The sequence below is a fragment of the Manihot esculenta genome, chromosome 8 (assembly GCF_001659605.2).
Source record: "Manihot esculenta cultivar AM560-2 chromosome 8, M.esculenta_v8, whole genome shotgun sequence".
Classification (NCBI taxonomy): domain Eukaryota; kingdom Viridiplantae; phylum Streptophyta; class Magnoliopsida; order Malpighiales; family Euphorbiaceae; genus Manihot; species Manihot esculenta.
Window position 1 is genome coordinate 33,926,014 of NC_035168.2, and position 13,130 is coordinate 33,939,143.

At 34.5% G+C, this 13,130-nt stretch overlaps 2 protein-coding genes across 3 annotated transcripts; one reads left to right on the forward strand and one right to left on the reverse strand.

Annotated features, from left to right (window-relative positions):
• The first annotated feature begins 790 nt into the window (after positions 1–790).
• On the forward strand, positions 791–3,825 carry LOC110621286 (trihelix transcription factor ASR3). Of its 2 annotated transcripts, none has more exons than XM_021765509.2 (3): positions 791–1,815; positions 2,294–2,341; positions 3,307–3,825. In XM_021765509.2, exons 1-3 carry the CDS (start codon positions 1,104–1,106, stop codon positions 3,615–3,617), a joined length of 1,071 nt encoding a protein of 356 aa, XP_021621201.1. In that variant the 5' UTR covers positions 791–1,103; the 3' UTR covers positions 3,618–3,825. The 2 variants fall into 2 exon arrangements, with proteins under 2 accessions (XP_021621201.1, XP_021621202.1); XM_021765510.2 differs by having other exon boundaries at positions 803–1,815; positions 3,328–3,825.
• A 638-nt stretch (positions 3,826–4,463) lies between these two features.
• LOC110621725 lies at positions 4,464–6,820 on the reverse strand. Its single transcript, XM_021766012.2, has 2 exons — positions 6,393–6,820; positions 4,464–5,630 (listed from the first exon to the last, which is right to left on the reverse strand). The coding sequence occupies exons 1-2, from the start codon at positions 6,768–6,770 to the stop codon at positions 4,704–4,706; spliced, it is 1,305 nt and encodes a 434-aa protein (XP_021621704.1). The 5' UTR covers positions 6,771–6,820; the 3' UTR covers positions 4,464–4,703.
• Positions 6,821–13,130: the final 6,310 nt, after the last annotated feature.

Genomic DNA, 13,130 nt, shown 5'->3' on the forward strand with positions numbered 1-13,130 from the left:
ATGCATTGAAAGAAATAGAAATTAGAAAAAGAACCCACTAACTAGCTAAAAGAGTAGAGGGGATTGGAAAGGAAAGGAAAGGAAAAGAAAGGAAGGGAGAGGAGAGGCTGGCCCCCATTGTATCACAGGGAGAATGTGACCCTTCACTCACCCCTCCCTAATCGCAGCCCCTTATGACAAGAGACATGTACATCCAAACACACCTTTGTAAGCTTCCATCTATGAATAAAATATGTAATTAAATATTACTAAATTAAAATCATAATTTATTAAAATTTAATTCTACTTAAATTATAATTAATTTAGTATAATTATATTATAAATATTGTGTTGATGGTATCTAATATTTTTGTCATTTCGACTAAAAAAGAGTTGATTTAATGGAGGGGACCATGCTTAAGCATTAGCCATTAAGGTGAAGATTAGGGCAAATGATTAAGTGAGATAATAGTGGCATCATAGAAAAATTTTTCATAGTGGTAGGGTAGGCTGCCCTTACCACTGTTTGAGTATTTATTTAATATTATTTTTAACATATGTTCTCATTATATAAACATTAAAATAATAAATATTTTTTATAATAAAAATATTATTTTTTTAATGAAGAAAATGCTAATAAATTCCACAGCAAGAAAAAGACCTAAAAGGGCCTTGACAAGAGTGCCCTTGGACTGTCCATTACAAGAAAGTAACGTTACCTTGTTATTCCATTAGCCATTAGCCATTAGCCATTAGCCATTAGTCATTAGTCATTAGCCATTAGCTTACCCAAGAAACTAAATCAGACCCCATTAATTATTGATTATTCAAGATATGACCCCTAATTAATTATACCCTTAATCCATAATTAAGGGGTTAGTCAATACCTCTACTGTGGAATCAGTAAAACCAAATCTCTCTCCTCTCTTCTTGTTTAGTACACTCCCTCTCTCTCTCTCTCTCTCTCTCTCTCTTTCTTCCCTTCTCTTCTCTATTCTACGGGGAGGGATGATGAGCGATGACCCTCTCCTTTAAAACCCGTAACGGACTTTCCTTAAACGCCGTTACTCTCTGCCCCTTTTTGACTCACGTGCCTTCTAAAAATATTCCCTTTTCATTTAATTATGGTTTTAGTGCAGCCCGTAACCTTGTCAACAAATACCGTTCACGGCGAGCCCAGTAACGGCGTTGACAACCGCCCGGCCTCCATCGACGGCGGAGATGACGGCAGTAAAGCTCCTAGACTCCCTCGCTGGACTAGGCAAGAGATTCTTGTCCTCATACAAGGGAAGAAAGTGGCCGAGAATCGAGTCAGGAGAGGCCGGACTGCCGGTATGGCTTTTGGCTCCGGTCAGGTTGAACCCAAGTGGGCATCGGTTTCATCGTACTGTAAAAGGCATGGGGTGAACCGAGGACCTGTTCAGTGCCGCAAGAGGTGGAGCAATTTAGCGGGTGATTATAAGAAGATAAAAGAATGGGAAACTCAGATACGCGAGGAAACGGAGTCGTTTTGGGTGATGAGGAATGACTTGAGGAGGGAAAGGAAATTGCCGGGCTTTTTTGATAGGGAGGTTTACGATATTCTTGATGGAGTTGGGGGTGTTTCACCGGCCACGCCGGGGCTCTCTCTGGCTCTGGCTCCGTCGACGGAGCCGGCGGAGGACGTGGAAACGGTTTTCGATAGCGGGAGGAGCGCGGCGGCTGAAGATGGACTATTTTCAGACTTTGAGCAGGAGGAGGCCGGTGGGAGCCCGGACAAGGAGGCGACTGCTGCTAAGGAGGTTCCACCAATTAAGGCGGCAGCGGTGGGAGTTGCTGCTCCTGTACCAATTTCAGGTAATTGGACTGGGAGGCCTCTTGGATATTTGTTTATGATTTTGGGCTGTTTGGCTTTTTTGCTTTGTTTTTTCTCCTTTTAAAAGAAGAAGAAGAATTTATCTGGGGTTAATGCAATAATTGTGGTTGGTATCAAATCCCAATTCCTTATAGGGATTATCTTACAATTTCTTTTTTTGGCATTTTAGCAGAGATTTTAGGTTTTTTTAGGGATGAATGATATTGTAAAGTTGTTGGTGGGGCTCTAATTACTGAATGGTGGGAGTTGGCTCCAACTTTCTACTTCGTCTGGGTTTAAAGGAACACACTACATCGTTGTTCTTATCCATCTCCCATCATTTACTATCTCTAATTTTTTGGGGGGTTTGGCAAATTTTGCTTTTTGTTAGCCTCCGATTCAGATAAAAATTGCACCTTTGTAAAAAATTCTTGCTAATAATTGATTCTTTTTATGTTTAAATTTTCTTTTGATATTCAGAGCAGCAGTACCAACCAGAACCAGCTCTACAAGCAGATCAAACTCAAGGTAACATGATTGTGACACGTGTACGTTGTTTCTGATTGTTTCCATATTTGATTAAGAACTATATGCTTTCTGGTTATGACTAGAACTAATAGTTCATATGGTCAAACATTTTGACAGTGCAAATTTTAATCAAATGTAAATTGCATTTCAGAATTGGCAATGACAATTGTTTCCGTGAAAGCCAAGTGAAGCACATAAATGAATGTAGCAAATTGAAAAGTAATAGTAATCTAACTATGGATATATTGATCAAGTGTCATGACTGGTCTGTAACTCCATGATCTATGATCCCCTTTGTAGATTTTGAGTAGAGCCTTCAATCCAGCATGTCATGGTCATTTTCAACCAATTCAACATCTTTTTCTAGGTTTGTGTAGACTCTTGGAAACCGACTCTCATCTATGCATATCACAACTATTGCATGATACATTTCTGTAGTCTTACTTGTACTTTATCTGATGGTTAAATGTTAAAAATCAATACAAAAGTTTGATGTTTGAGGGACATGCGAGCATGTGACTGAGACTACGTGCACTTTTCATACTGCTAACAGTACCTTTCAATGTCAATCATGGTTAAAGTCCATAAATTGACTCAGTGCTTCTAGGGACTAAACCACTCTTGTAATTCTGCTGTTCTGATGGATCAACTGTGCCAATTGAGCTTAGCGTGAGATGGGTTCTAGAAGTCCTTAGGTCTTTGAGCTTTCTCCTTCCCAGCTGCATAAAAAGCCAATGCCAATGCTGTTTTTGGTGCCATTGAAACTTGACCTGCTGTTGCTTCACATTGCATTGAAATGTAATTTTCTCAATATTGATCCATGGTTGCACGAATCCTAGCTCAACTTCTTCCCAAGCTTAAGGTGCTGTTGTCTGCATCCTGAATAATAAAGTGCTGAACACGTGTTGATTATTGATAATGCCAAACTTCTTTTTATTATTGTTAATGACAAAAGCGTTTTTCAGACCCATTTTTGCTCTCTGCAGGTACAGCAAATGAGAAACAGCCGGCTCCCAATACTGTGGAGGGTTCTGCTTCACATGAGAATCGAAAACGGAAAAGGCTTCCAACAGACAGTGATGAAGAAACAACCAATATCCAGAATCAGTTGATTGATGTCTTAGAAAAGAATGGTAAGATGCTGAATGCTCAACTTGAAGCACAGAACAATAATTTCCAGCTGGACCGGGAGCAGCGGAAGAACCACGGAGATAGCTTGGTTGCTGTTCTTAATAAGCTTGCAGATGCTCTTGGAAAAATTGCTGATAAGTTGTAGCAGAAGGCAATCTGAAGACTGTACATAATGGAGTTCATAGTTGAGGTTGAAGATTTGTGTAGGAACACATTCAAGATGGCTGGAGATCTCATCTTTCTTTTTGTTTTATTCCCATTCTCTGAATATTTTTCTTTAAATTTCGACACTGTGGCTTTGCGCTGCCCATAGGATTCATACACAGAATAAAGTTTATATTTCTTAAGGTACACACCACATTCTGTTTTAGTGTTAATTATGCAGAGATTTTATTTTATATTGGATCTTAATTCCCTGTTTGATGTGCGGGAGAGTTGTACAGGTTACTAATTAATATTATCTTTTATTTGCCGTCTCATAAATTGTTATGAAATCTATACTGCAACTTGTATTTTTCAGTAAATTACTTTTTATATATTTTAATAAATTATCAATAAAAAATTATTTTTAATAGAACAATATCAAAATGACTTTTTTAAAAAATATATATATTTTGAATTTTAAAAATTATTAATACTATAAATTTTTTTATACATAAATTGTTAAAAGCTTTTTTAATATTACAATCAAATGACAAATAAATTATTTTCTTCAAAATAATATTTTTAAGAACTCATCCTGGCAAACCAAACAAAACAAAAAAAACCATCCAACAAACGTTGAAATTTCTTCTCGTCTTTAATAATATGATTTTTTTTTTATCCCATCAGCCTATGATATTTGGGGCAATGTGTTGGGCGTTGAATCAGCCTGTATGAGTAGCTTGGTCCAATGAATGCTTTTCTTTCTTAAGCGACGTTTGGGCTTTCATAATCCCAAGTATTATTTGATAAGCTTATCTATGTAAATGGCACTGCAGATTGCACAATCTCAGGAAACTACAACTTGAATTTTGCTAATGCACCATCAAATCAAGCCTGAATATCATCATCCTACATAAAATGCAGCAAACCAAATGGGAAGACGCACTTCTACTTTGTGCACAACCCTGTTCAAGGGGGAAAAAGGAGCTGACCAGTGAACACAAACATGTTGAAATAACAATGAGAAAATAATATGAGATTTTGAGTAGAGATCTATTGACCAGAATCACACAATCTTCACAGAGCATCAAGGATCAGATTCATCTGAGCCTGACTTTGTTCGATACTTGCGACTAGCCTTTTGGGCACCTTCGCTTTTGTTGATGGCATCTGCTTCTGTCTTGTCCTCCTCCACTATATCAGCTTCAGATCCTTGCGATTCCCCAGCTGCAATACCGACAGGTAAGACTCTCTGCTGCAAGGATTGATTACCATCTTCTTCCTCATCTTGCTTAACCTTGCTGCTGAAATTTCCTGCTTTGAGTTCACCTGCTTTTTTCTTGGGAATAAAAGTCACTGATTTTGGAATTGGAAGGTCACCTGAAACATCCTTCAATGCTGATTCTGATCCTGTGGATTTTAGATCTTCGACCAGCTCAAGAAAACCCACCAGTGTATTGGATTTCCCTTCAACCTCACTGGATGAATTAAAACTATAATGGGTATACTTAGAAGAATTCTGTAAATAATCTGGAATGCCATATCTCTTCTGGCTTGGCATGTATTCATCATCTGATATCATACTGTTTAGTGACGAAGTGTCCACAGAATTTGCTTGAATTTTTTGGGATGCTTCTTCCTTGCAAACAATTTTACAACCAGGTTCAAACCTGACACGTTTAGAAACTGATTTGTTGTCTTCCTGCTTAAATTCTTTCCTTTTCAATATAGACCTCAATTGCCTGCCACCTTCATTAGATGCTTTGTCATGGGGCTCTTTAACTTCTGTATCACAATTGTGGTTAAAATTCAATTTCTGAGCTTCAGCTTCATCTTCTTGCAGCCTAATTTTTGCTGCCATGTGATTAGCACGTGGGTCTTTGCCATGCAATGACTTGGGAAGTACATTATGAATGTTAAAATAAGACTCTTGATCAGTAACATTCTTCATATACAGACGCTCCCCAGCATTTTCTCTACCTGAAGCCACTTTATCATATTGATCTTCCTCCTCCTGCATCCAGTTGTAACCAAAATCATCAAACTCTGTTAACGGTACAAGAAGAAGGAGGAGCAGGAGGTAATAGAGAAACATAATCCAAGAATGAAGTATCTAAAATTTTAGTTGAAAAAGGTACTTCAGTATGTCAGTTTGCAAATCTGAACTAATATGCATTACTTTTTTCCATTTCATGCATCTCCTTGTGTGAATATATGTGTAATCGTTTGAAAAATAAATTATTAAACACCTAACATGCCACCATAATGTCTAGACATAAGCTCTTCTCCATCCCCATCAAGTAAAATCCTTAGATCACACATGTATCACATTTCAATGTCTGATCTTGGGACATTAACATTAAATTGTCTAATTTGGATGCTGTGTTAACGAGAAGTAGTGGTAGCTTCCTGACTTAATGGTGCCACAGTGGGTGCCTGAAATTTCTAGTTCATACAATGACTAAGAAAGAAAATAGATTTTTTTTCCCCATCTAGAGGTTAAACAATAACACCTTCAAATACAAGGAGCTAGTTGTCCTAAATATAAAGGCTTCAAGATTTTTCATTCCAAAGAAATGTGTTCATTTTCTGCTATCATAGACATATTTAAACGTAATTTAGTTACTTTCACCAAACACTTAACAAACTTTCATCAATCGACGATTACTACTTGAAAATTCTAGATACTTTTCCACAGAAAATCAATCAAAAAGCATAATTTAGCATATCGAACAAAACGATATCTAATCAAGAAATAGAGAAAACGCGACTATACCTCATTATCGAGAGTACGGTCCAATCCAATCGATGATCTGATATCCCATTCATCTAAACCATCAGTGCCCATTCTTCTGCTACGCAACGTATTGGACTCGTGTTCACCATCATCGAGGTCGTGTTGGAGCTCTCTACGAAAACTCCTCCGCCGATCCCTTATCAGCTCATCAAACGACGAAGAGCACGGTATTTCGTCCCTATCAGAGGAGCCGGTGTCTCCTCTCCTCCATTCTCTTCTCTCGACCTCGTCGTCGGTGAGAGACCATAGAGTCGATTGAAGGGAGGAAGGACGCTGGGAGGATGAAGACGTCAGCGATCCGAAAATCTTTTTCACTCTGACTCTGAAGCTATCGTCGCTGGCTTCTGAGGCTGCCATTCACGATTGTTTGATCTTTCCGATTTGGTGGACAATAGCATTAACCATTGCGGGTTTTTTTCCTTCCCCTCTGTGGGGGCCGTTGTGGTAATTTGAAATTCGGGCCAATGAGCCCGAAATTCGGCCCACCATATACCTGCCCAAATGAGTCAATGACACCCAGAAGATTTTTGAATTAAAATATTTTGGCATTTCAAATTAAGCATAATTAGTAAATCAAAAGGCAACATGTATTAAGATTGTAAGAGGAAAAGCAAGAACTGAAATTGTTTACTTTAGGTCTCCTTGTTCATATGAGGTGTCGTTGTCTGTGGGTCATTTTGGCCCCTTTTCCTAATTTTTGTTCTACTTTACAGTTAATTAATGTGGACTACAATTAGTTATCATTTTGCTTTTCTAGTCTAATCTACACATTCCATGTTTAGGTCTTGGTTGCCGCTTACTTCCCTCCACATGTTTCCTCCCTTTCTCTTCTTTGCATTTTGATAAAAATAATTAAATCACTTAAATTATAATAAAATAATTCTTAATTTAAATAAATTACTCTGTTTTATTTTTAATTATTAATGCAAAAAAATAATTTATATTTAAAATAATATTTTTCAACAAAATAATTTATTTTTATTGTTTAATTTTAAATTAAAAAATAAAATTTATTATTAAATTTTTAAATAATTCTTTTTAAAAAATTGTTTACTTTCTCATTTCAGCAGAAAACAATTTTTTTTTTAAAATGGCTTACTTTCTCGTTTGACCATAGTTGGAATACTGACACTCAAACTACAGTCTAGTCCTTACAGGAGAGCCGAACTCAAAACCTATCAGAGCTCATTATGCAAGTTGGACTATTAGCACGCAATCTAGCCCGCAATCGAGCAGATCAAACTGACCGGGATCCAGACTCATCAGAAAAGAACCTAACTTATCTTACGTGATCGAAAATAGGGGACAGGTCTATACCGTGATCCTATCGGTACGAGTGCCGAAAGAGAATTAAATAGTCGTCTGATGATGGAGAAAAGGCAAGTACATTCGTACCTATGACTTTTTCTGACAGTGATAGATGTCACTGTAATAGAGTAACGGTTCTGTATTATCAAAAAATAAAGAAGAAAAATGAAATAAAAGAGGGAGGCGCTGAACCATTTAAATTAAATTTACTCATATACACCTAAACTCTACTTTTTTCTAAATCTCAAATTATCAATTATGAAAATATTTTTTTATTGATTAAATTTTTTAAATGTCTCAAACGTTAGAAAATATAAAAAATATTTTTCTAAAAATATAAAAAAATATTTTCTATAGAACAAACAGAATTTAAATATATAAACTTTTATGTGATTATTGCAACAAAAATGTGGAGGGTAGGGGGAGAGATTCTCTTTGATGATAGATGGAAGAGGAAAATTATGAATGAGAAGAGTAACACAAGAAAAAAAAAAAAGAAATGCAAATGGTCAAAAAGTAAACAACATTAGGCCATAGTTGTCATGATCATGTTAATTTTTTTTTTCCCCTTTATTTTTCACTTTTCAAATAGTCTCTACAAAACCCTTAGATCATGATTTAATTCCATTATTTTTCTTATTTTTTCTAATTAAAGTTGCCTCCTCCATGTGCAAAAGGAACTAATTCTTTTTTTCCTTTTTCTTATTTTGAAATGAAGAGAAAAACTATTGGAGTCCATAGGTGGAATATCTCTTTAAGATTTCTTTTTTCAAATTAATTAGCTTTAATTTAATAATACTATATTTTTTTAAATTCTAAATTTAAACATTATCAAATTAATGAAAAGTAATTTTTTTTAATAAATGATGCCTTTGATATAAATGAGGAAAAAATAATTAAATCAGTAATTCAAATGAAAAAAAATCTTAAAAATGATTTAGAGGTGTTTGGTCTAAATAGCTTATAATTTAAGATTATAAGTATTTTTATATTTTAAATAATTATGCGTTGATATTAGGGGCGAGCAGTATTCGGTTCAAATCGAAAAAATCGACCGAACCGAATCGATTTGAAAATTTAATTCGGTTTTTTATACATTTTGGTTTGGTTCGGTTTTTAATTTCAGAAATTTCAGTTATTTCGGTTCGATTCGGTTTTGATCAGAAAAAACTAAAAAAACCAAACCGATCCGATTAGTGATAATAATATGTTTTTTCAATAATATAGAGAAATTAAATCATATTAAGATTAAAATATTTTAATTAAATTTTAAAATATTAAAAATAAAGTGTAAAAAATAAAAAATTTATTAAAAATTGAAACCGATCAAACCGAACCGAATCGAACTGAATCAGATCGGTTCAGTTCGATTCGGTTTTTGACCAAAATCGATTCGGTTCGATTTTTATAAATACTAAAATTTCAATTTTCGATTTATTCGGTTCAGTTCGATTTTGAACCGAACCAACCGAATGCTCACTCCTAATTGATATAGGTGTTTATAAATGATAAATAAAAATTGATAATTTGACTAAAAATAATTTATAAGCACAATTATTATAAAAATAATTAAAAAATTATATATTTTTTTAATTAAATGAATATATATATTATAATTTTAAATTTTTAATAAAAATATTTAAATAATTTAATTGGTCAAATTAATTTATATATAGAATATTTATAAATATCAAAATAAAAAGCTGGTTTGACTAGCTTAAACAAGGCCAAACACCTTTAGATAACTACAGAGGTGGAGCTATGTTTGGGCTGAAATTTTTTAATTTACTTGGAGGTATTTAGATAATTTTTTTAAAATTATAATAAAAAAATTATTATTAAATTTTTTAATTTTTAAAAAATTTATTAGTTAATTTTTATTTAAAAATCATCTAATTAAAAGAAATTTATATTTTATAAATTTAAATTCTTTAATTTTTTAATAAAAATTAACTAATAAATTTTTATTAAAAAATTAAAGAATTTAAATTTATAAAATATAAATTTCAATTTGTTTTAAATACTTACATTATTTAATTCATATAATTTTTAAAAATTAATTAGTTAATTTTTATTTAAAAATCATCTAATTAAAAAAAATTATATTTTATAAAATTAAATTTTTTTATTTTTTTTATAAATTTTTTTATTAATTTATCTTGAATATTTTTATTATTTAATTCATATAATTTTAATTATACATATTATTTGGATTTTATAATTTTAGTATTTATACTATTTAAACAATTTTTTTAAAAATATCAAAATCTAAAATAAATTGATTAAAATAGATTAAATAATTTAATTTTTATAAAATATAAAAATATTTTAATAAAGTGATTTTAATATAAAAATAAACTAATAAATTTTTTAAAAATTCAGACAAATTATAATACTTCGCTTATAAATAACTCCTAATTCTATTTTTATTAGAACTACTTTCACCCATATGTTTTTCTCCATTTCTTTTTTTTTCATCTAAAAAAATTTTTTTACCCTTTAAAATTTTAACTCTAAGTGTTTTATTTATTTATTTTTTAAATATTTATAAAATAAATTATTCACTTCTCATTTAATTTATTTCTACACATTGTTTTATTATTAAAAAGTGATTTTTTCCATAATTTTATTTTAATTTAAATATCAACTTAAAAATTACCGTTAATAAACGTACGAACAAAAATTTTATTAAGATAAACGGAATTAAAAGTATTGCTAAAAAATAAAATTGAACTCCAACTTAAATTTATACATCCACTACTGAATAACTTAATTACTATAAAAAATATACTCATTAACGAAAGAAAAATTTATTATTAAATAAAAAAGAAGATTTACAATTTAGTTCTTGAGTATTATCATTATTAACAAGTCAGTCCCTATATTTTCAAAAACTTATTACAACGTCATTATTTTTTCTCTTCGTCAATAAAATAGTCTTTCCATATATTTCTGCCATTAAAAATATAGCAAAAAACTAAATCACCTCCTCATTTTCCTCATCCTCCTTTTTCTTCTTCTTCTTTTTTTTCTTCTTCTTCATTGATTCTTCCTCCTCTTCTTCTTCTTCTTCTTCATCGATTCTTCCTCCTCTTATTCTTCTTTGGTTCTTCTTTTTCTTCTTCTTCTTCTTTGATTCTGTAACGACTCGGAAACCGGACCACTACCGGCGCTAGAATCCAGATCGGCTTAAGGCCGCCGGGACCCGTAGCAAGCCTAACATATATCCTGTATAGCTGGTATAATCCCACACATGATCAAACATTCCATAAAAACTTTAAAACATTTACCATACTAAGCTTGACCTGAACATACAACATACTATAAACATATAACCCACACCAGAGCCCTCATCAAAACCCTAGTGTGGTCAACATTACATAAGTCAAGCCTAGTTTCTTATATGATATTATTAAAAACATAACATACTGATCATGTATAAGAAAGGATTAACCATACATTAGGGCCAAGTACACAACTAATCCTCAAGTCACTACATTAAATCATTCTTACAACATATCTCTACCTTACATTACTTTACATCAATTTACATCACATATCCACTACTAATTTATTACATAGCCATAACCTTTACCCTTGACGTCTTCTTGGACTACCTCTGACCTGCAAACCTGGGGTTAGGGGAGAGGGGTGAGCTAGAAAGCCCAGTGAGCAGAACAAGAAAAACAGTTTAATAAATCATATGCTATCATGGAATGCGTCACAGCACAAACATTTCACATCACGGATGGACATGACCCAAAACTCCCTCTAATCTATGCCCGGCCCTCGAAGGAGCTCCTCAGGACTTCATTATCATCATGGTGCTCGGCCCTCGGTGGGGCTCCTCAGGACTTCATTAACATATCATAATTAGGGCTAGTGGGTCGCCTCGGTCCATCCACATCAACAACAAATTATGCAATGCAGCATCTTCGTGAAATCTAATGCAAGCAACCTAATACATATACCTGGTATTCATGATGCGTGAACATGCTTAAAACATCTGATTAGTTAATTCTACTCACCTCTGGCAGACGCTGGACTGACTCTGCAATAGCTAACACTGCTGGCCTCCTCGGTTCCTTAGGTCCGATCCTACACAGGTGGACTCAAATGAGGGACCAAACACACTCTAACAAGACTCAAAACAACTCATAAATAACTCCCCAAAAATATTACCAAAACATGCATAGAAAACTCCCAAGAAAGGGCTGGATAGGGCACTTTCGGTGACACCTTCGGCGGCCGAAAGTCCCTTCCAGAGCCGAAAGCCATGCACCTTCGGGGGCAGGTTCGGCGGCCGAAGGTTCTCCCAGATCCGAAAGTCAGGCACTTTCGGGGGCACTTTCGGCGGCCGAAACCCCACAACAGATCCGAAAGTCCTAGCCTTCGGGGGCATGTTAGGCAGCCAAAGGCTGCCTTTCATGCAGGTTCGGCGGCCGAACCTAGTTCCCTCCGAACGGCAGGTCCGAATCTGTCAGAAGCAAAACTAACCCCAAAACAACCCAAGACCTCACATGCTCTCTCCCAAACATGCATACACACTCCCACATGCATATAGGGCATAAACTAGCTTAAACTCCCAACAGAAACATCACATAAACATACATTGGGTACGAAAATCCACATAAACCCTAACATGCACATCTACCCATACACAAGCATCAAAACTTCTTAAAACTTCATTAAAACATACAGGAAGGCAAGGATCTACACTTACTTCTTGAAGATCGAGAGTTGGTGCGACCCGAATGTGGAGATGTGGAGGACAAGAGCTCCGAAGGTCTCCAAGTTTCAAAATCTTAATCTAAACTTAAAACTCTTCAAAACAACGATAAAACTCATAAAAACTTTGGAGGTTGAAGGAAAAACATGAAATCAACCAAAGGAGGGCATGAACTCACCTTAGCTCGAGAACGGGGAGAAAACTCGCCCATTTTCGGTCTGGAGGCCTTTTATAAGTGGCTAAGCAGAACACCTTCGGAAGCCAAACTAGCTCCCAAAACACCCCCATGTTCGGCGGCCGAACTTGAGGTTCGGCGGCCGAACTTGAGGTTCAGCGGCCGAACCTGGGTTCCGCCTCCATGGCCTTTTCTTTCAAAACTTCGATCTCTTCAAAACTCAATTTCTTTTGCATTAAAACCATAAAATCATATGAAAACATTTTAGAAAACACCTTTCACCCTTCTAGAAGGCTCCGGCATCTTTGAATTCCAGATTCCGATGGAGATTCCGCCGGAAAGTAGGGATTTCGATGCCGAAATCTAGCCGGGTATTACAGATTCTTTTTCGAATATTCTGTTTATTCTTCTTCTTTAAGGAGGAGGAGGAGGAGGATGAGGCGATTCTTCTTCTTCTTCTTCTTCTTCTTCTTCTTCTTCTTCTTCTTCTTCTTCTTCTTCTTCT